This window comes from Lissotriton helveticus, chromosome 3_1 (assembly GCF_964261635.1).
Source record: "Lissotriton helveticus chromosome 3_1, aLisHel1.1, whole genome shotgun sequence".
NCBI lineage: Eukaryota > Metazoa > Chordata > Amphibia > Caudata > Salamandridae > Lissotriton > Lissotriton helveticus.
In genome coordinates, this window is record NC_136061.1 from 718318007 (window position 1) to 718339303 (window position 21297).

At 46.4% G+C, this 21297-nt stretch overlaps 1 protein-coding gene across 5 annotated transcripts in view; it reads left to right on the plus strand.

Moving 5' to 3' along the window:
* Positions 1 to 21297, plus strand: part of HIPK3 (homeodomain interacting protein kinase 3) — a 580167-nt gene that overhangs the window by 199488 nt on the left and 359382 nt on the right. For all 5 annotated transcript variants that reach the window (XM_078680871.1, XM_078680870.1, XM_078680873.1 and 2 more), the window contains exon 3: positions 16029 to 16152. In XM_078680871.1, coding sequence (XP_078536997.1) covers positions 16029 to 16152 — 124 coding nt within the window. The remainder of the gene's footprint in view (positions 1 to 16028; positions 16153 to 21297) is intronic.

Here is a 21297-nt window from a genome sequence, read left to right on the forward strand (position 1 = left end):
CTGCTTTTAGTTCTTTGAAAAGCCAACAAATCTTGTATATGTCTGGAAGAGCGGACATCTTGACAGGTTCTTGTGAGTTGAAGGCTGCATTAAGCCAGTGGTTATATTGATGTGTTGTGATTAGAACAGCGATTTAAGAGCATTCAGGTTGAGATCCTTTCATGGTCTTGTCAGTTCTTGTGTTTCAGTTGATTGCCATAGTATAAGCTTATAAGTTGGTTGTCACTGCATGTGATAATGTAGTTTTCTATAGAGGTGAATATTACAACTAAGGTGTACTCAGCTGAATCAGTTTGGCCCGAGGACAATTTGCTGGGAGTTTTGATCTTTTGGTTGCTTAAAAAGGATCTTGTTTACATGCAGACCGGTTTCTTGAACCATGTGTTGAAATTACGAAATCTCAATGTACTGTGTCTATGGGTTATGAAGGCAACAGTCAAAGGCTTCAAAGAAGACTAGAGTATGCACAGAGATTCTTTGGACCAATAGGAACATAGCGTTGGGGACAAGGGAACTTTTGACAAGAATAGATTTATACTCTCCGAGAAATCCTGGAAACTGGTGGTGGAGATGTACTTCTTGAAGAAATGTGATTTTCTTAATTTTAGAGTCTGATCATTTGACCATCAGTCACTGATGGAGAAACTGTTAGCATGTTCTAGTGACGCAAAGAGGAGGATCTCCATCTTGTCTGAGTTGCTTTTGAGCAGGCTATTGTACATTCACTCAATTAACTTATTTAAACACTTTTTAAAAGGTTACAGGAGTGTTGGCTGAGCAATCCAAGATCAGCTGTGTATCATCAGCATATGATACCACGTTACCTCCAAATGATTTGATTAATGTCTCCTAAGGGGGTAAGTACACATTGAATAAGGTCACCATTGGGAAACGCCATATTAAAGTTTTTTGTTTCATGATGAAAAGTTATTCAGAATGACTGCTTGATGTCTGTCCAGCAAGGACTGAAGCCATCTCACTGGTTGCGGACAAACTTAATGTAAATGCCCCAATGGATAGGAATTAAAAGCATAGTGAAAATAGGGATATGAGTATTACCCTATCTTGTGGTCAGAGCAACAGCATGACATCAATCATGTTGCAATCAAATGTACATATGCGGTGCGGTCCAGTGCAATGGGCTAAGCTTATTACATTCTTATAACCTATACAGTGTGTTGCGGGCTAATGTTAGCAGTCATGGCCGACGTCTTCCTATGCGGTAATATTCAGAGGGCCTGCAGGCCCGACCTACATCTCTATTAGTTAAAAGGATATGGCTCAGAAAGCCGTATGGACAACTGTAGAAAGGTGTTCCGCCTTAGTGGAAGAGGCCAGATCATTTTTCAAAAGATAATAGGTAAAAGGCTTCCATATATCTCTAGGTCGGGATCTAAGCGGCATAAGCGCCCAGAACGCAGAGAGTTATTCATGACCATATGCAGTGTCAGTGAGCCTGCTTTGATTGCTGGGGCGCTTGACCTTCCCCATTGCATTGTAACCTTGCGTTTAGCTAGTAGGAGCATCGTAGCTGCTAGTCTGCGAGAAGCATGCAATGCCTCTTTCACATATCTAAGCAGCTCAGTAGCTGGCGATTAAAGGTATTGGTGTGTCCGTGACTTCTCCCAATGTGTGGAAGACCCTGGTCCAGAAAATTGCGACCTCATGGCTCTTCCAAGCTAGAAGTATGAAGTCAGAGTGGGGCATGCAGCAGCGTCTACACCGAGAGTCCGGGAAAGATCATGTGCGATCCCTCTGCGGTAAAGGCTTCGCCATCCTGAAGCTTCTTGTCAGACTATTTCCCTGGATACCCCTGGACTGTAGACGTTCAGTTACTCAAGCCTTATTGGTTAGTCACCTGGATTACGGCAACGCGCTATTTGTGGGTATGAACGTGCACCTGTTTTCACGCCTACAGGTATTGCAGAACTCTGCGGCTAAACTCATCTATAACAAAGGCAAGTTCGAATCGGCCTCGGAATGCCTGAAGAAACTGCACTGGCTGCCAATGCGCCAAAGGGTGGTCTTCAAACTGCTCTGTCTTGCCCATAGGGTCCTAAATAAGACTGGCCCTACTATTCTTCAAGGGAAGATTGAATTTTACGTCCCCACAAGGAACCTTCGTTCACTCCAGTCTGCCCTGGCCAGGACTAAACGTATTCATAAAGTAAGGACAGGTGGTCGCTCATTCTCCCACCTAGCAGCAAAGAAGTGGAATGAGCTTCCCCCCGACCTAAGACACACCACTAACTATATCCTGTTCCGAAAAAAACTAAAAACCCACCTCTTCCCCAATTCCTAGATGTTCCTTTAGTGTCAGTCCCCAGCAGCTTCTGCCCTGGTATAAGCGCCTTGATATCCCTTGGGATGAGTGTTGCGCTCTACAAATACCACAAAATAAAAATAAAATAAAATTAGCCCATCCGCAGATATTGTGTGGGTGTGCGGTATAGACGTTGCAGGAATTTGAAATTTATGAGGGTGAGCCAATAGTTGGGGGATACCATTTCAAGTTGACTGCAGCAGAAAGTCCTCTGGGCATCAGTCAAAGGAGTGTCTAGATCCCAAGCTTCGTGAACCTTTGGGACCAATGTTGGAGCAGAGTGCAGCATGTGGAGATAGAGGCGTATTAACGTACGCTGTGATGTGTTGGTATAAACCTGTTCTAGCACTGTAAGCATCTGTGAGGAATGGGGAAAGTCTTGTGTATCGCACAACAGTTGGCTCTAAGATGAGAGTAGAGTGTCAATCAGCGTGGGAGCAGGCAAAGATGTGGCCACAGGGGGAGGAAGAAAGTGGTCATCTGCTTAAGTATGGATACTTACTCTGTCTGCTTGACCTATCGCCCCTTTGTTGTGCAGCAGAAGAAAAGGGCGATTGGCTACAGGGACAACAGGAGCGAACAACATTGGGGTACCGGCACACCTTCAGAGCCCGTCCCATGCCCAACGCAAGCACTGTGTAGTGTCAATCTCAGACCTAGGGGCCTTACGGTAGGAATAGGGCCATGTTAGTGAGTGGCCAGGGGGAAGTCGTATTTACTTCAATTGCCACATGGTGGAAACCGTGTGGGGTGAACCCAATAGTGCAAATATTGGGCCAGAGTGCACAGGGCGTAGAGTTGCATATCCAGGGCACCCATGTTCCCCTCGACCTGTGGTAGTATATAATACTTAGTACTCAGCCCGCGGTTGCAGTCCAGCCCAAACCAATGTAATTAAGTTTGACCGATGGCTTTTGAAAAAACTAGCTGTGAGGGACATGGGAATGTTGACTAATAAATAGAGGAATTTGGGTGGAATTACTATTTTGGCCAGGGTGATCTAGCCAGCCATTGACAATTGTAATCTGGACAATACCAGAATGCAGTCTTTTAACTAGTCCATCGCCTGCCCGTAGTTCGCCTGTAGTTCAGGGTCCCTGCTGATCCATATGCCCAAATATTTGGTCGAGCCGGACTCTATTTCAACAGATATTCTATGGGAAAGGCTTGGGTCTTCTCTGACAAGGGAAAGAGAATAGATTTGGCCCAATTCACTTGTATGGCGGAATAGCTTCCGAACTTCACCACCTTCTGTGCTAATTGGATCAGGTTGGTTTGTGGGACCTGCAGATAAAGGGTAATGTTATCCGCATAGAGCGATGCAACCAGATCTCTGGATGCATGGCCAATGCTCTATTAGCATGGTGTTGGCGGAGACACTTGGCGAGGGGCTCCGTGGCTACAGCAAACAGTAGGGGGTGGACACCCCTGCCTTGTGCAGGGCATGGCCGGGAATGGGTCCGAGATGAGGCCATTGAGCCGTGTGCGGGCTGTGGGAAGGGGGTATGGAAGTTGAACCTGTGCAATGAATATGGCTCTTAGTCCCAGCCTCCGCAACAGTAAAAAAAGGTTTATCCATTGTAATGAATTGAACAATTTAGTGGTGTCCAGTAATATGGAAGCAGCAGTGACCTGTGGGTGTAGGTGATGCATTACTGTAAAAAGAGTTCTAAGTTTATGGGAGGTTGGCCTCCCCAGAAAATAAACAGAACGGTACTGTCGCACAATCACCGGGAGCAACAACAGCAGCCGGTTTGCCAAAACCTTTTGTTAAGATTTTGTGTCTGTATTGATGAGGGATGGGGCTGATAGGAGTCTCATTGGTCTGCCGGTTTGTCCGGTTTAAGTAGTGTAACTGGAACGGCTTCTCTCAAAGATTGAGGAAGGGACCGTGCTTCTATGGCAACCTGATTGATATCAAGAAGCCTGAGGGCTAGGATCTGGGAATATTCCTTGTAGAAGGCTGTGGTTAGTCCAGCAAGACCTGGGGCCTTGTACACAGGCAGACTTGCAGTCACCTGGGTTATTTCTTCCACGGTGATGGGGGAGTTCAGTAATTCCCGTTGGGCGTTCGATATCCTGACCAACTGTATGGTGTCCAAATAAACTTGGAGGTCCGCTGGGCTTGCCACTGGGGTGGCAAAATAGAGGCGGGTGTAAAAGGTAGTAATGCTATGCAGGAGTTCAGATGGAGAAGAGCAGAGCTGGCCCTCTGGACATTGGAGCTCTGAGGAATGAGTGAAAGCATGAGGCTTCCGGAGCAGTCTGGGCAGCGTTCTACCGGGGTGGACCCCTCTCCATAGCTTCGGGCCCGAGATTCTATTGAAAAGCTAGCTGTAACTGATCCAATTCTTAAACAGATTTTCGGCATATGCAGATCCTGAGATTATTCAAAAAGTTGAAATAAATGTTGTTGTTATAAAAACTTTATTTCGGCCAATGTGGCCATAAAAGTGCATAATTAAACAGTTCCCACATGTACACACAGTTTATGCATTAGTTATATTTCCATAATATATGCATGGTTAAAAAACAAAAACAAGAAATTATTTAGACAATCAATAATAATACAGTATGACATATGGAGAGCGCAGTGTTTCCAGTTTATCCTCCCTTACACAGATTTGAAAAAAGTCTCCTAATATGCCACATGGCATTTAAAAAGCGTGATACCGCGAATACAATTACAGGTTCGGTATCGTATTTTAAAACTCTATATGCCTCCGCACAACGGGTAAAACCTAAATTTTTACATAGCTGAATTACCCAGTGTTTGCGAGGTAACGCATATGCTGGGCAAAAAAATAAAACATGTTGCTCAGTTTCAGCCGTTTGTTTACAACAAGGGCAGGAACTAGAGTTCTCCGGAGCCCATGAGCTAGTGTACACTGCCAGAGGTAGGGTCCCCCATCTAAATTGTGCATACAATTTCCTCGCCAAAGGTGGCTGGATTACATCCAGAAAAGGTTCTTTTGTGTACATCTCCATTATTGGTAGGAACTCCCTAGTCAACCTGCCCTCTTTGGTACTCTCCTGTAATAGGAACAAATTGGATTGCCTGAGCTGGTTCACAAAATCCGCCCTCCATATAGTGGGACACGATAGCTCAGGAGCTAGCCAAAGATCTGGTCTCCCAATCTGATTGGCAAGGCTTCTGATGTGGGCCAACCATGGCGTTTTGCTAGGAATGAGTCTGGGGAGGAGCTTTTTTTAACTCTTCTTTAAAAGCATTCAGCTCAGGAGTTACCCATAACCTCCTCCAGAATGTAAAGGGTCTGAGGGCAATCTCTTGTTCGATTGGCCTCATGCCCAAGTCCATGCGGAGGGGAACCAGTGGGGTACTACGTGGTAAACCTATGAGCTGTTGCATGAAGTTATTTTCTAACTTCATGAAATCTGTAGTGGAGCTATACCCCCAGAGTTCTGCCCCATACAAGGTGGCCCCGCTCTCTTGCGCCTTTTATATCTCCACCACAGGGGCAGCTGGCTTAAACGGGGATAATTTGAGCATTTTCATTATCCCCCCTGTTGTTTGTGTGAGCCTGAGCCGTGCCTTAATAATCTGTGGACCCCACCCAATAGTTTCGGACAATGTTATCCCCAAGTAATCAAATGTCCTTACTTTCTCAAGGAGAATACCATTCGGGGGGTTGGGCCGCGTGGTCTGTGGAGGGTTAAAGACCATAAATTTGGTCTTGGACAGATTTATCTCCAAGCCTCTCATGTTGCAAAATTGGGCAAACCCATCCAGAGTTCGTTGTATACCGACTGATGATTTGGACAATAACAGAGTATCGTCCGCGAACATTAACGCAGGTATTCTCTCTGTAGCCAGTTTAGGTGCATCCGTATCTCTAATGTTATTTAAAAAAGCAATACGCCCATTGATCTAAAGCCAGAATAATGTAGGGGCCAGAACACAGCCCTGTCTGACCCCTTTTCTGACAGGGAAGCGTGAGGAAAGTTCCCCGAACTTACCGCATCTCACCTGGACTTAATTTTCTGAGTGTAGCGTCACTTGGACATTTAGAAGGTAAGGCGGACACCCCAGCTCGTAAAGGACCTCCCACAGCTTCTTTCTGGGGACGAGATCGAAGGCGGACTTCAGATCAACAAACATAAGATAGAGGCTGCCACCCTCCGTCTTCACCGTTTTCCAGAAAAGTAGCTGTAGCATAAATATCTGGTCCACGGTGGACATGTTTGATCTGAAGCCCACCTGGTAGGGGCTCAAAATTCCCTGCTCCTCCATCCACCCCTGTATGCGGCAAAGAAGGACCCTGCCCATCAGCTTTTGGGTGTTATCAATTAAGCTGATGGGTCTATTATTAGTGGGTAGGAGAGGGGAATCCTTTTTAGGGTTCACTGAATCAATGCATAAGCATTGTTCGGCGAGATTATAGTAGGCTTCTGAAAAGACTCTCTAAACTGCGGATTCAGTACAGTTCATGTGAGCCAGGCGCTTGCACATCAAACACCATCGGCCTCGGCATCAGACTTCAAAGTAATGTGCACCCCCGCCCCCCGCTTCAGACTTCAAAGGAATGCACTCCCCTGCCACAGCAATGCCTAGAGCTTGTTTATTATCTCTTCCTCTCATCGCTTGCCTTTTTTCGCATCGCTGGCCTTCCTCAAATCGCTGGCCTTCCTCAAATCGCTGGCCTTCCTCAAATCGCTGGCCTTCCTCACATCGCTGGCCTAATTACTTTCGCGACCATTGAAACATACAGGCTTTGATTTTTTCTTGTGGTACAAGTTCTTCAGACAACCAACGAAGGGCGCCCAAACACTTCCATTGTAATCCTTATTATTGGATTATTGTATGGCTTGTTAGAACTGACAGCAGGCGAAGCGCATCGAACACTAACGAAGACGAGCCTCGCCTGCGCGTGCTGACTTTACAGTCTGCCAAAATGACCCCATCTGTACCTTCTAGGAGCCCGTTGGCTCTCTGTGACCGATCCAGGCTGCTGCCTAGGGATATTCTAAAGATAAGTAATCTGCAGTTAGAGTATCCTCCAGAAATAATCTCACCAATATTATGTAACTTGTTCTTTTGTTTAAAATTACTCAGAAAAGGGTGGATTATGTGGCCGTTGTGGCAGATTTGTACAGACAGAAAACTTCCATTACATTTTCACAGTGCTTCAGGCTATAATGTTGTTTTACAAATGGTTGTTTGACATCATACTTCATTCATGTTAATAGCATTCCATATCTAGGTAACTTGCCTATGTCCCATCATTCTGGAAAACAGTAACCTTGTTGTGAAAATTTGCTTCTACATTGTTCTTCCTGTGTATTTTATTATGGGGCTTTTGTTGCATTTGGTTCACTTTGAGCAACTGTATAATTTAATAATGTTAAACTTCAATGTGCATTCTGAATGTTGCAAGTAGATGCTAATAATTGTTGTTCTTCTGCAGCCAGCCCTCATTCAGTCTTGGGTATGAGGTGGGCGTGCTTGTGTTTTCCATGCAGACATGGTCGGCAGTAGCTGAGTCTGACACATTTTCAGTAATGTGGCTTAGCTTAGGCTAGCCTCAGCTAAGCATCAGTTTTAACCTCGCACAACACATAACCACACACATAACCACACACATAACCACACACATAACCACACACATAACCACACACATAACCACACACATAACCACACACATAACCACACACATAACCACACACCCAACCCCCAACCCCCAACCCCCAACCCCCAACACCCAACCCCCAACCCCCAACCCCCAACCCCCAACCCCCAACCCCCAACCCCCAACCCCCAACCCCCAACCCCCAACCCCCAACCCCCAACCCCCAACCCCCAACCCCCAACCCCCAACCCCCAACCCCCAACCCCCAACCCCCAACCCCCAACCCCCAACCCCCAACCCCCAACCCCCAACACCCAACACCCAACACCCAACACCCAACACCCAACACCCAACACCCAACACCCAACACCCAACACCCAACACCCAACACCCAACACCCAACACCCAACACCCAACACCCAACACCCAACACCCAACACCCAACACCCAACACCCAACACCCAACACCCAACACCCAACACCCAACACCCAACACCCAACACCCAACACCCAACACCCAACACCCAACACCCAACACCCAACACCCAACACCCAACACCCAACACCCAACACCCAACACCCAACACCCAACACCCAACACCCAACACCCAACACCCAACACCCAACACCCAACACCCAACACCCAACACCCAACACCCAACACCCAACACCCAACACCCAACACCCAACACCCAACACCCAACACCCAACACCCAACACCCAACACCCAACACCCAACACCCAACACCCAACACCCAACACCCAACACCCAACACCCAACACCCAACACCCAACACCCAACACCCAACACCCAACACCCAACACCCAACACCCAACACCCAACACCCAACACCCAACACCCAACACCCAACACCCAACACCCAACACCCAACACCCAACACCCAACACCCAACACCCAACACCCAACACCCAACACCCAACACCCAACACCCAACACCCAACACCCAACACCCAACACCCAACACCCAACACCCAACACCCAACACCCAACACCCAACACCCAACACCCAACACCCAACACCCAACACCCCACTGTAGCAATCGCAGTATGGCGCACTTTACTTTTAAACATATTCATCTAAAGCGCAGCATGCCACCATTGCTACAAAAATAAATACACATTTTTTTGGCCTACAATTTATAGACTTTTGTTGCAATTGGTGTTGCAATATTTAGCAATGCCAATAGCTCAATCTTAATTAATGCGAGACCTATTGCATTGCAAATGCTTGTTCAGGATGGGAACTATTTCCGCACCGTTCCAAGTATCTGGAGGATTCATGCCCTTCAAAATTGCGTTGAATAGGGCACTCAAATATGGCGCCCAGATAATAGGTTCTTCCCGAAAGAGGTCCCCCGGAAGTTTGTCGAGACCAGGGCCTTTGTTGGGGAGAAAGCAGGTAAGGGCATTTCGCACCTCCATCAACGTAATGTCCACACCCCCCCCAACCCCTCTGCCCCCCGGAGGAGCTCCAGGTTTTTGCTCGAACACTCTGTGCCTAGATGGTTTTCAGCATCACAGTCATACAGTGTCCCAAAATGTGACTACTAGGCTTCTGGCGCTATGTTGGGCTCTATTGCTGGGCGCCCCCTCACCAGAACTAACTAACCTCTAGAACAATTTAAAATCGTTAGCCTCGAGCGCTGTCCCCAGGGCCTCCCACCGTTCTGTTTCCCAATCCTTTTTTGCCTGACACAGGGTTTTCCTGTGGTTTATTCTAACTGTCCTAATCAATGGCCTATCTTTACCTTTCAGTGCATTTAGAAGCTCTTGTTTTGCTTTGCGACAGTTGCTATTGTACCACGAACATTTGGGTCGATCTATTTCCCTTCTGGAAATTTCTGGATAGAATGTCTGTTAAAGCTGCTACCAGATCTTCATGTTTTTTTTTGCCATGTCTCTATCTTCTTCGACATGTTCCACCTGTCCCAGCGCACTCATTCTGTCTATTAGGGGTAGAGCAAGCTTGTACATCTTTGCTAATTTGGAAGGGGATTGCCGGACATGAATCAATCTAATTTTTCTCCGGTTGTTGGTGGCAATTAGACCATCCCCAGTGGTCACCGGATTTGAACCCATGACAGCAACACCCAAGTTCCCCAGCCTCAATTTTACACTCAGGGCATTATGGTCACTGTCCTGCCTCTGTTGTACCTTGAAGTCCAGGACTTTCTCCCAAGTTCTTGTCTCCACCATGATGTAATCAATTAATGATGTATGACCATCACAATTAAATGTGGGTTTGCCTGGGAGGTCAGACTTGGTCCTCCCATTGCATGCCCCTCAGTGAGATAGACAGCGTGAATAAATATATTTGTATGGCTGGGGTTGACCAGACTTTGATTGGTATAATCTGTGGTTTAGGAATTGACCAATAAAGATCTTCTTCTGGAAGGTCTTCCTGAGAATTGTCAGTTAGGGGTTTGAATTGATAATTTAAGTCAGCTACCATAATTAATAAAGTTTCCGGATCCAAGGTAGGGAGATAACAACTTAGGTGGTCTATAGTGGCCGATTCTAGTCTGTTAACTACCGGTCTAGAGTAGACCTTGATTAGAGCAATTTTCGTCTTGTCAAGAAATGACAACAGAACGCATTGGATGTTGTTGGAGGTTGTCATGTGCTCTGCTTTACAGCCAAGATGTGTGCCCACCCAAATTGTAAGACCACTCGACAGGCGCCCTCTCCCACCCTTTGTGGCCAGGATGTTAAATGAGGCAAATCCTATCCTATGATAATCTTTGCAGGCCCAGGTTTCTTGGAAGAAGCAGATATCTTGGCTGTCCACAAAGTGTCCCCATTTTGGACATGATATTTTGTTTTTCAATCCTGCTAAATTCCAAGAAAGAATTCGTTGCTCCCCAGTCCTGCCCCTGTTGGAGCCATCCTATTTGCCAAAAGGGAAAGGGGATGTGCCACCTGGTAGATACCATCTGTACTTGCCAATGCTACTCTACATCCATCCCTGTCAATATGACCCAACTGGAGATCAAGAGAGATAAGTACGTCCTCCCCACTTGGATGGCTATCTACTATTCGAGTATAGTGCCCATGGTCCAATTCCCTACCGCTAGTCTCGTTCATGTTACTATCAGAGCGATCTTCTTCACTTGAGGAATTAAGTAATTGTTCCTTTAGAATGTTACTAATTCGATGTCTAGTCCCTCGTCAGTCAACCTCCTCAAGGTATCCATATCTGTTACTTGTTGGGATATTATACCGAGGACGGTTGCTGGGGTTACTCCACCTACCTTCCATGAGGGGACCAGGGCCCACAGTGGGGGTTAACGAAAAGGCCAAACCTCTCTGATCAGTGCTAGGTTGGGGATAAAAATAATCCAGCGGTCGAAGGCTTATTCCTGTGGGTGTGTAGTAGGCTGCATTAGGAGTAGATAACATGCTAGCCGTGTTTGGGTTATTAAAGTTGATGACAACACACTCCCCTACTTCAGTCTTTCAGGTTTCACCCAGCCAGCCTACTCTACGGAACATGATTATCTCCCCCGCCCTAGCATAGTCAAAATGCTTAAACCGTGCAAGGCAGAAAAAGCATTTATTCCTTCGCTCAAGTTGAGTTTCCTTGGAGTTGTGTGCCTTTGAAGGGATGGATGCCTGTCATAACTGCGACATATGGTGCGCAAGCCGGGGGAAGATTTATGCTCGGAAGGGAAGTTTCCTTGGTCTCGCCAGCAAAGACCTCAGGCAGTGGTGCAGTTTGCATGCTGGTAGCCTCCTTACTCACTGACTTATCCTTAGCCCCTCCACCTACTTCCCTAGTACTCCTTTTGTGACTAATCTCTTGGATGGCTATTGCAGTTTTTTTTGTTCGCTTTCCTCTGTGGACCACTGGTTGTACATAACTCGATAGTGTGGGTCCACTCCCCCCCCCCCCCCCACCCCACCCGCCTTGGACATTGGTTGGGCACAGAATGACATGTCCACCAGTTTCCGCACTTCCCCAACTTGGCTAGGCCCAGAGTTTGATTGCACTTGAGTGCCCATGCCCTCCCAAGCTCTTTCCATTCTCTCTAACAGGCCAATACTAGTACTAAATCTTCTTGGATGGTGGCTCTTAATTTAATTAAAAGATCAGCCATCAGATTGTCTACCCACATCTGATGATCTATAGCTAAATTGTCTAGTTGACTTTTACCCTTTGATATTACTGGGTCATCTAGATCAAATGTGACTGCCTGATTATTTGCACATTGTGTTTTGTTTTTTGGCCCTAGACCTGGGGTTGCTTTGCGTTTCCCTTTGCTTGTAGTGTTGGTGAGACTACTGGCTCTATCTAATTGCTTATGGGTTCGAGTGACCCGCAATGAGGATCCCCTATTAGATGTTTGTGATTGTGTTTCTTGGGCCACCGATATCAGAATAGGGGATTGACCAGAAGGAGGGAGGGACAGTGGACTGGAGTGCGATGTATATGAGGTGGTTGGGGCCCTTGTCACCAGAGTCTAGTGCGCAAATATCCGGGGTAAGGGAGAGCCTCCTTTCTGTGCGCTCTATTTCTCTGGACACTACCCCAATGGCCCTTTGAAGCATTTTATCTATCGCAGTTGTTGTTGGAGGCTCACATATTGATATCTTATTTTTGCTAGCGGCTGTTTTTTTATCCATTTTAACAGCAGATGGTGTTTACCCCACAATTTCACACCAAGCTTCTTATCCTCACCGTGCAGATGTTTCTAATTACAACAAAAGAGTGTTCCTGTTCTGGTTCAGGTGGAAAAAGGGCACAGAGCACAAGGAAACAACAAAGCCCAATAGGTTTGTTAGGAAAGCCCTCACTCACCGACCTGGTCGGTGACTTGCTTCATCATCGGGCCCCACCGGGTGTGACCGAATGTCACCCCGGTGTGCTTCGACGCCAGAGTTACTGCGGAGCTGGTTTTCGTGATGGGAGGGCTATGTGGAAAATTACGTGAATAGTGTCAAGTGGTGAGATTAAAATTGCCTTGTATGTGTCAAAAATTTAATTTTAATCAAAGACCATCAAGGGCAAGGTTAAAAAATGTGTAGGTGAGTAGAGCCAACTAATTGGATGGTCTTACTCCCTCTAGCATTAAGTGAATATGTGAATGGTCGACATGGACATGTTTCAGCCGGTGTGGTATCATTAACCTGGCATTCGTCAGGACCTATGGTGTTAAACCTCGGCGGTATGGGCACTCTAAGGCCCACCCTACCAGAGGGCTTGAAAGTTAAAAGATCTGTGAAGTGCACAAAAACACAGAGGCGGGCTTCACCACCCGAAGGTAGGACGCACACACCTCCAGCCTCTAAAATTTAGAGACTAAAAATAAAAAGGCACTTCACCAGGGATGAAAATCCACCCCATAGACCGCGGGAGGGAGGGGACGGCGCATTTGGCACATCGCCCACGGCGTCCGTCTCCTGCAGATAAGCCTACACGCCCTCAGGACCGGGTCGACGAGACCCGGTCCTGAGGGCGTGTAGGCTTATCTGCAGGAGACGGACGCCGTGGGCGATGTGCCAAATGCGCCGTCCCCTCCCTCCCGCGGTCTATGGGGTGGATTTTCATCCCTGGTGAAGTGCCTTTTTATTTTTAGTCTCTAAATTTTAGAGGCTGGAGGTGTGTGCGTCCTACCTTCGGGTGGTGAAGCCCGCCTCTGTGTTTTTGTGCACTTCACAGATCTTTTAACTTTCAAGCCCTCTGGTAGGGTGGGCCTTAGAGTGCCCATACCGCCGAGGTTTAACACCATAGGTCCTGACGAATGCCAGGTTAATGATACCACACCGGCTGAAACATGTCCATGTCGACCATTCACATATTCACTTAATGCTAGAGGGAGTAAGACCATCCAATTAGTTGGCTCTACTCACCTACACATTTTTTAACCTTGCCCTTGATGGTCTTTGATTAAAATTAAATTTTTGACACATACAAGGCAATTTTAATCTCACCACTTGACACTATTCACGTAATTTTCCACATAGCCCTCCCATCACGAAAACCAGCTCCGCAGTAACTCTGGCGTCGAAGCACACCGGGGTGACATTCGGTCACACCCGGTGGGGCCCGATGATGAAGCAAGTCACCGACCAGGTCGGTGAGTGAGGGCTTTCCTAACAAACCTATTGGGCTTTGTTGTTTCCTTGTGCTCTGTGCCCTTTTTCCACCTGAACCAGAACAGGAACACTCTTTTGTTGTTGTTACATATTATAATTTGGGGACTAAGAGTGTTCACGACTCTCCCTCTCTCTCTTATTGTTTGTAAAGATGTTTCTAATTAACCTTATATGCTCAGGATTATAAACCACCAGTCAACACAGTTACAGAGGGAACCCCCTGTTCAGCTGTCAAAAACTTATAAAAACGACCATCCCTCCAAGGGGAAACTTTAAACCATAGTACCGTAATGGTCCCTCTAGCAAATGCTAGAGTGTTTTTAAATCAAAGACAAAGTGGAAGTCATCAAGTTTTTATGGTTATATAAGTTCGAATGAGTCTTACCCTTTCATTTGATGATAAAGTGTGGGAGAATACAACCGCTCAGAGGGGTGCTCCAGCCCAGCCTCTTCCTGTCGCTGACGGGCGCGTGACGGGCCCGTCCTTGGCCCGGGCAGCACGTCCCATGCTGCGGGAGCCCTTCTGGACTTTTAACACGCCTCCTGGCGCTTTGGCGTGACGTAGTTAGCTGGCGCCACGAGGGAACGCTGGGGGATGTAGTCCCCGTGCCCCGCGTAAGGGTTAGCACAGAATGCGGTGGCAGATGTTTGGCAGGGCGGTGCAGTCCCACGGACTGTGGTAGGGCTGGTGCACAGTTCGGTCAGCAACAGCAGTGCCGGAAAATGACGGACCCGCGCTGTGGGAGCCCTTCTGGACTTTTAACGCGCCTCCTGGCGCTTTGGCGTGATGTAGTTAGCTGGCACCACGAGGGAACACTGGGGGATGTAGTGCCCGTGCCCCGTGTCGGGTTAGCACAGAATGCGGTGGCAGATGATGTTTGGCAGGGCGGTGCAGTCCCACGGACTGTGGTAGGGCCGGTGCACAGTTCTGTCAGCAACAGTAGTGGTGGAAAATGAGGGACCCTTGTAACACCGTTGGAAGCTAAAAGGTGTATTAGGAGACTTGCTAGAATCCAGTCTCGGACCTTAAAGGAGCATTGGCGTAATCACAGAGGATATTAGTACAGCTGTGATTTGAGAACACTGCCCTCATTTTTCACTTTACTACATGGCGTAAACTGGCACAAGTGGATTTTTTGCTTATAGACCTGGATTTCTGAAGCTTCTAGAGTCCTCGGTAAGTAAATATTTTATGATATTCGACTCACCTGGGTGGGAAAGGACTCCACATTAGACCTTTCTAGTGGTTGGTAATGGGTTGAAATCTTCCTGCTTCAGACAACACAACGTGAGATCTTTCATAGTATGCCATTGTTCTCAGTTACACAAGCTTCATTGAGAACTTAGGTCATATGTTGACAGCCGTCATATCTTTAGCTGTCGAAAGCTTGAACCAGTGTGCACATCATACTGTGATTATGTTTAGTGCTGGCCATGGTGACATAGTGATGAATGCGCAGGTATGTCACTAGTAATATAGATCGGACTATGAAATGTATACTTTTTCACTCCTGACTTAAAGTGATTAAGATGTATGAATCTGTACACTAAGAAGCATGCGAATTAATGTTTTGGTAGTTAATTTGAGTGGGATTTGGTGTACTTTATTTAAATAAAGAACGTCACTGAATTGTAAAGCCAACTATTAATCACTATTGGATAAGCATAGCATCCTTTCCATTGCCTGTGCTCTAGTTATCAAATGTTTGAGATGGTCCGTGATCTTAAAAATCAAGCATTATTTACATTATTTGCAAAAAAAGAATGAATGAGGATGTGCTGTACATGGAGAAAACATAGATAGTTGTCCGCAAAACCTTTGCTTTTATTGGCAAACTAGCTTATAAATCAATTTTCAGACATTAATCTGTATTTTATTTTCTAGTGGTGAATTGCACCCTTATTTCAGATATTTAACCAAGAAAAAGTATGTCAATTGCTATTGCCATATTTAATCCTGTGTTTTTCTAGCTTGTAACGTATCATTTATTTTTTCCAGAGCCCCTGAGATTATTTTGGGTTTGCCGTTTTGTGAAGCCATTGACATGTGGTCGCTTGGGTGTGTGATCGCTGAGCTCTTTCTTGGATGGCCGCTTTACCCAGGAGCATTGGAGTATGACCAGGTAGTCATTCTGACTTTTCAACAACGCTTCTGTTAGAGAGATGTGCTAAACATATTGTATATACTTATGGTGTTTGTTTGCAAATATTTTATATTCACATTATAGAAGCGTTTATAACAGTTGTCTAAAGAGTTAAAGGGTCTTGTTAAATTTAGCAAACAAATGGCATCTATTTAAAGTCCAACAACGTTTGCACCATAGAAGATCAATAGCGTTGTTAGATTGCCTTTTTTAAATACCACAGACACTACATGGGGTTTTTGACATTGAACTATCCATATACGCACTTCCTCTCATCCACATAGGGTACTACGAAAGATCTTGCCACACAAAATCCCTCTGCAGATCCATGAATACCCTTCAGTCAGATAGGTATGGCTTGAAACGTGTATAATAGCTGCTCAATTATGTTAATTTGGTTTTTGGAATCCTGCCTACGCAAGAGATCGATATATTCCTCCCTTTGTGTAAGTGCATTTATTTCCTGACGCAGAGCTTTTAACTTGCTTGCCAGCTGGGCTCTTGAGATCACCCAATATTAGCCAAGCTATCACTAAAGTGAGTGGGGGACTAATACCCTATATTATCCAACTCCTCTCTAATAAGGTTAATGGACATGGCAAGCAACTGTTCAAAGTTCATCTTGTTTCGTGACACTTGAAAAACGATATGTAGAAGTGCCCTCTGAGGTTCGGATGAGGTATTTGTCTTTGACTGGTAAAACATCACACCATCCGCAGCAAGTTATACTTTGTGTTCTGAATTACCAAAGATAATGCCTTAATCTCTCGAGATGGCTGTATTTTCATGGCTGCTGGTTTAGGGGCAAGAACAAGGTGTGGTCAGAAGGGGAAACAAGCATTTGCAATGCAATAGGTCTCGCATTAGGAAAGTTTGAGCTATTGGTATTGTAAATGGCAAAGTTTTTATTTATGTTTCTTTTTTTTTTAAATAGCTAAATTAATAGCTTCGTCATTTACAATGCCAATAGTTCTAACTTTCGCAAATGTGATACCTATAGCATTTGTAATGCAATATGTTTTGTATTTACAAACCGCGAGAGGACAAAAAAAAGCTCCGGACCACCGCCTCCTCCCAGGCCTTAAAAAGGGACCTCAAAGTTCTCCTCCTCCAGAGACACCTCCAAAAGTAATTCACGTCCTCTTGCTATTTGTGAGGAAGACTTCCCACTACTGATTTCTACTTTCCATGACCATGGAAGTGCCTTCCCAGTGTATGCCTGTGATTGGAGGGTCTGCCTTTTTGCAGTATTTTCCATGTACTGGTGTTCGGTGCCCTTTTCTAACATGCACACACCACTCTGCCCTTGCAACACACGGCTGCTACCTCTCACATGTCTTTGCCTTTGATACTTGCACAAGTGCCACCTTGCCCATGTAACGCTTGTTCCTGAGCCTGAGTGTCTAGCACTTATTGCAGGACTATACCTCTATTTATACTCTGTTTTCTCTTATAACTGCACACTTGTCACTTTCATTTCCTCTTGTGCACTTTTGACTACCTCATGTATTTTGGTTGCTCACAATTTGTACTCAAGTATTTTGTTTGCTCACGATTGTCACTATTACCTTTACTACCCATGTATTCTGGTTGCTCACAATTTTTACTCAAGTATTTTGTTTGCTCACGATTGTCACTATTACCTTTACTACCCATGTATTCTGGTTGCTCACAATTTTTACTCAAGTATTTTGTTTGCTCACGATTGTCACTATTACCTTTACTACCTCATGTATTTTTGGTTGCTCATAGTTTTTACTACCTCATGTATTTTGTTTGCTCACAATTGTCACTATTACCTTATGTAAGTAACGTATGTTTTTCCAACCTGTTCTTTTGTAATGTTTCTCATTATGTTTCATTTCTGTTCCTAATGTGAAGCGCTCTGACGCCTTCGGGTAAAGTCCACGCTATATAAAAATGTATAAATACATAAATAAATAAATACCGCCTTCGGGTAAAGTCCGCGCTATATAAAAATGCATAAATACATAAATAAATAAATACCGCCTTCGGGTAAAGTCCGCGCTATATAAAAATGCATAAATAAATAAATAAATACCGCAAATCAAACATCCTCGTCACTCTGCCGGCCTGCAACCAGGAAGTCAGGCAGGCCGGCGCGACAACCGGAAACAGGAAGTAGGAGGGCGGGAGCCTACCCCGCCTCCCACTGAAGAGCCGCGATTGTTTGGAGCACCGGAGCAGGCAGGAGCCTACCCTGCGCCCCGGTGCCGAAGGAGGGAGGAAGAGTCCTGCTGCCGGGCCCTGCAGCTGAGGAGAGCCGCCGCACGAAGGAAGCCGGTGAGTGGGTTGCTGAGCTGCGGGGGGGGGGAGAATGTGTGTGCGCGCGCGTGCGGGGGGGGCGGGCTGTGTATGTGTGTGCGTGCGTGCGTGTGTGTGTCTTGGAGTGCGTGTGTGTGACTGTGGGGGAGGGGGTGTGTGTGTGAGCGAGTGTCTGTCTGCACGCGCATGTGTACGGCGCGGGATGCGACGTGCGCGTTTACGCACACGAATCCAGGAGAAAAAGCTTGTCCTCCTTCCCCCCAGACTGATCGCTATTGGTCTCCAGCTGGACAAATGCATCCTTGCGGATGCATTGCCAGCGAGACCCAAAAAGCAGGAACCTGCAGGTGTGAGATAAAGAGGCAGGAAGTATCTGGTAGTTGATTAAAAAGGCCTGAGGTGGATTCAAGACTACGCAGCCTTGGTATTCTGTGCACTGACATTTAAAAACACTGGACGTGGGCTTCTGAACAGTGCTTCAGGCACCAGCACTCAGTCATTTACAAATTAAGCACTGGTGAAATTATATATTCACTGTTTATTCCTCACATTGATCGCAGAATGTTGGTGGCAACTTCACTATGACAGCAAGTAAGAGTACCAACATTAAACTGCTCTAACTACTAAACATCCCAACATGCCCAATGTCAACATCACAGAGCCAGGCGGCAATTTCAAATGGTCCCAGACATTCTAGGCAGCTGGCTAGTGCTGGGCATGGAAAGCCAGGCGCATGATGAAGGCCTGTGAGTCATATGGTTGCCCCCAGCATGGGTCACTTGAAAGTGATCTGGTTTAGATAACCTCTGCCTCACTCGTAGCTCTCACTACCCTTGTAAGGAGCAGTCGCGCGTGACCGCTTGTACCACCGGGGAGAGAGCTGTACAGTCCCTGGGCCATTGATCTCGTAAAGTAACTTCGACTGCCTGCTCGCCAAGCGATAAAGGTTGTTTATAGAGCGAAGCGCAGCGGTGATTTCTATCTGCTTGTCTGAGCCGGGAGTAGCGCTTGTACACAACATGTCGGCTAATGGAACACGAGGGACCCGGAGGCAGCGCGCCCGAGCACTGCACAGTCCAGGCCTTCGCGCCTGATTAATGCCCTGGCTCAACTCTGCGCCAGGAAACCGCCTGTTCCACCCTCCGCACCTGGCTCGCCGGCCGGATTTATCGTCGCTATCAAACTGTGGCCGCAGCAGGGGCGGGAGTCCAGCGCCATTGCCTGGAACGGAGAGGGCGTCGTGGCGCTCGAGCGAGCGCGCGCCTTCCAGACTTGAGGCCTAGTGGTCACGATTTGCAGTGGAGATGAAAGGGTGTAATGGGCCGCCAAGCGAGCAAACTTGGTTCCACAGCCGTAGTTGGGTACTAAAAGACAGTTCTAATTGGGGTGCGGCGGACCTCTCACTCACCTGCGGTGCCACTGCACCTGCTGCACTATTGATAGGCACGTCCTTGAGCTGTTCGCACTGCAGCCTATGGGCTTGGATTGCCGCTTCCCCCTTCGCTGGGCTGCTATTTCTGTGTACACCCCTGGCAATTGGCGAAACTCCAGTATTGTGGATTAAGTATAGAAGAAGCAAGCCATTAATGTTTCTTTTGCGGCGCATTTCTGTACACCATCACCAGTTGTCAGTTTTACTGGTCGCTAATACAAACGAGCAATTCTCTGGTACTTGAAATTCGGCTGTTATTACAAATATACCAGGAATTTAGAACAATTCACAAGCCCTCCGATGCACCATACAGCTATAAAAACGTGATGCATACTTTCACATATGCTGCAAGCAGCGAAGAACGTGTGAATGATAAAAATGTTGTGTACGCTTTTGTAAGAATTTAAACAGGCCCTGGGTAAGGCTCTGCATATAACCATTGCATTAGGCTTCCCTTCAGGCACATTACCCATTCTTCTTGTGGCAAGAGCACTCTATAGGGAACACATTCCAGCATGCACTTTCCAAGTCCAGTAGACGAGCAAAAGAGGCACTCACTCATCAACATAGTACAAAAGCAGGGCAACCCATTCCCCACACAGTCCTACTAGGGCCATATCAGATAGATGGAAGTGCTGAATTAAAAAATGCTTTCCTGCCCCTCCGGAATTGCCACATTTACGAACCGTGCCCAATTCATGCTTGAAGGTCACAAAGGACATTTTTTATAAAATATCCCCGATCCAGAGCCAGACCAGCAGCTCATCCTCCTTTACAACTGCATGTTTTATATCGTTGTACTTAATCCAGTCGTAAAAGGATGAAAAGAAGGCAATCCAGGATCTTAGACACATGCCCACCTCTGCAAGTGAAGCACTGAGGGGCCCAGCATTAGGCCGATATGCTCTGTATAAAGCTTGCACAGTGTAATCTACCATTACATAGTGATGCTTTTAACCATTTTTCCTCCGTACTGTGGTACGGTCTACTAACGGGTATCTCGCTGCTATAGTGTAATGCAACTTGCTACAGAAAATGCCATCAATTATGCATGCACACACGTTTTTTCTCTCACCATAATAAGACACTATGCATAGATTAAAACATTTCGGTAAATTCTAGAAATAGAAATGCATTTCTGCCGACTAAGGGTAGTCTTGTATAAAATGGCCTTGGGCAAGTGCCTGGCTGCAGTGATTAAACTGGGTTACAGGGAAAAGCCCACAGACGCAGACACCCACACCTCTACTATTAACAAGTATGGCGTATGCCTACATGGGAGGAATGTTACCTTAGTTAGCTATTCGAATCAATTTCCACACTAGACAGAACGTACAAACCCCGTGGTCCAAGGCTAATGAATTCAGCAACAAAGTCACATTACACGAATAAAAGGGCCATAAAAA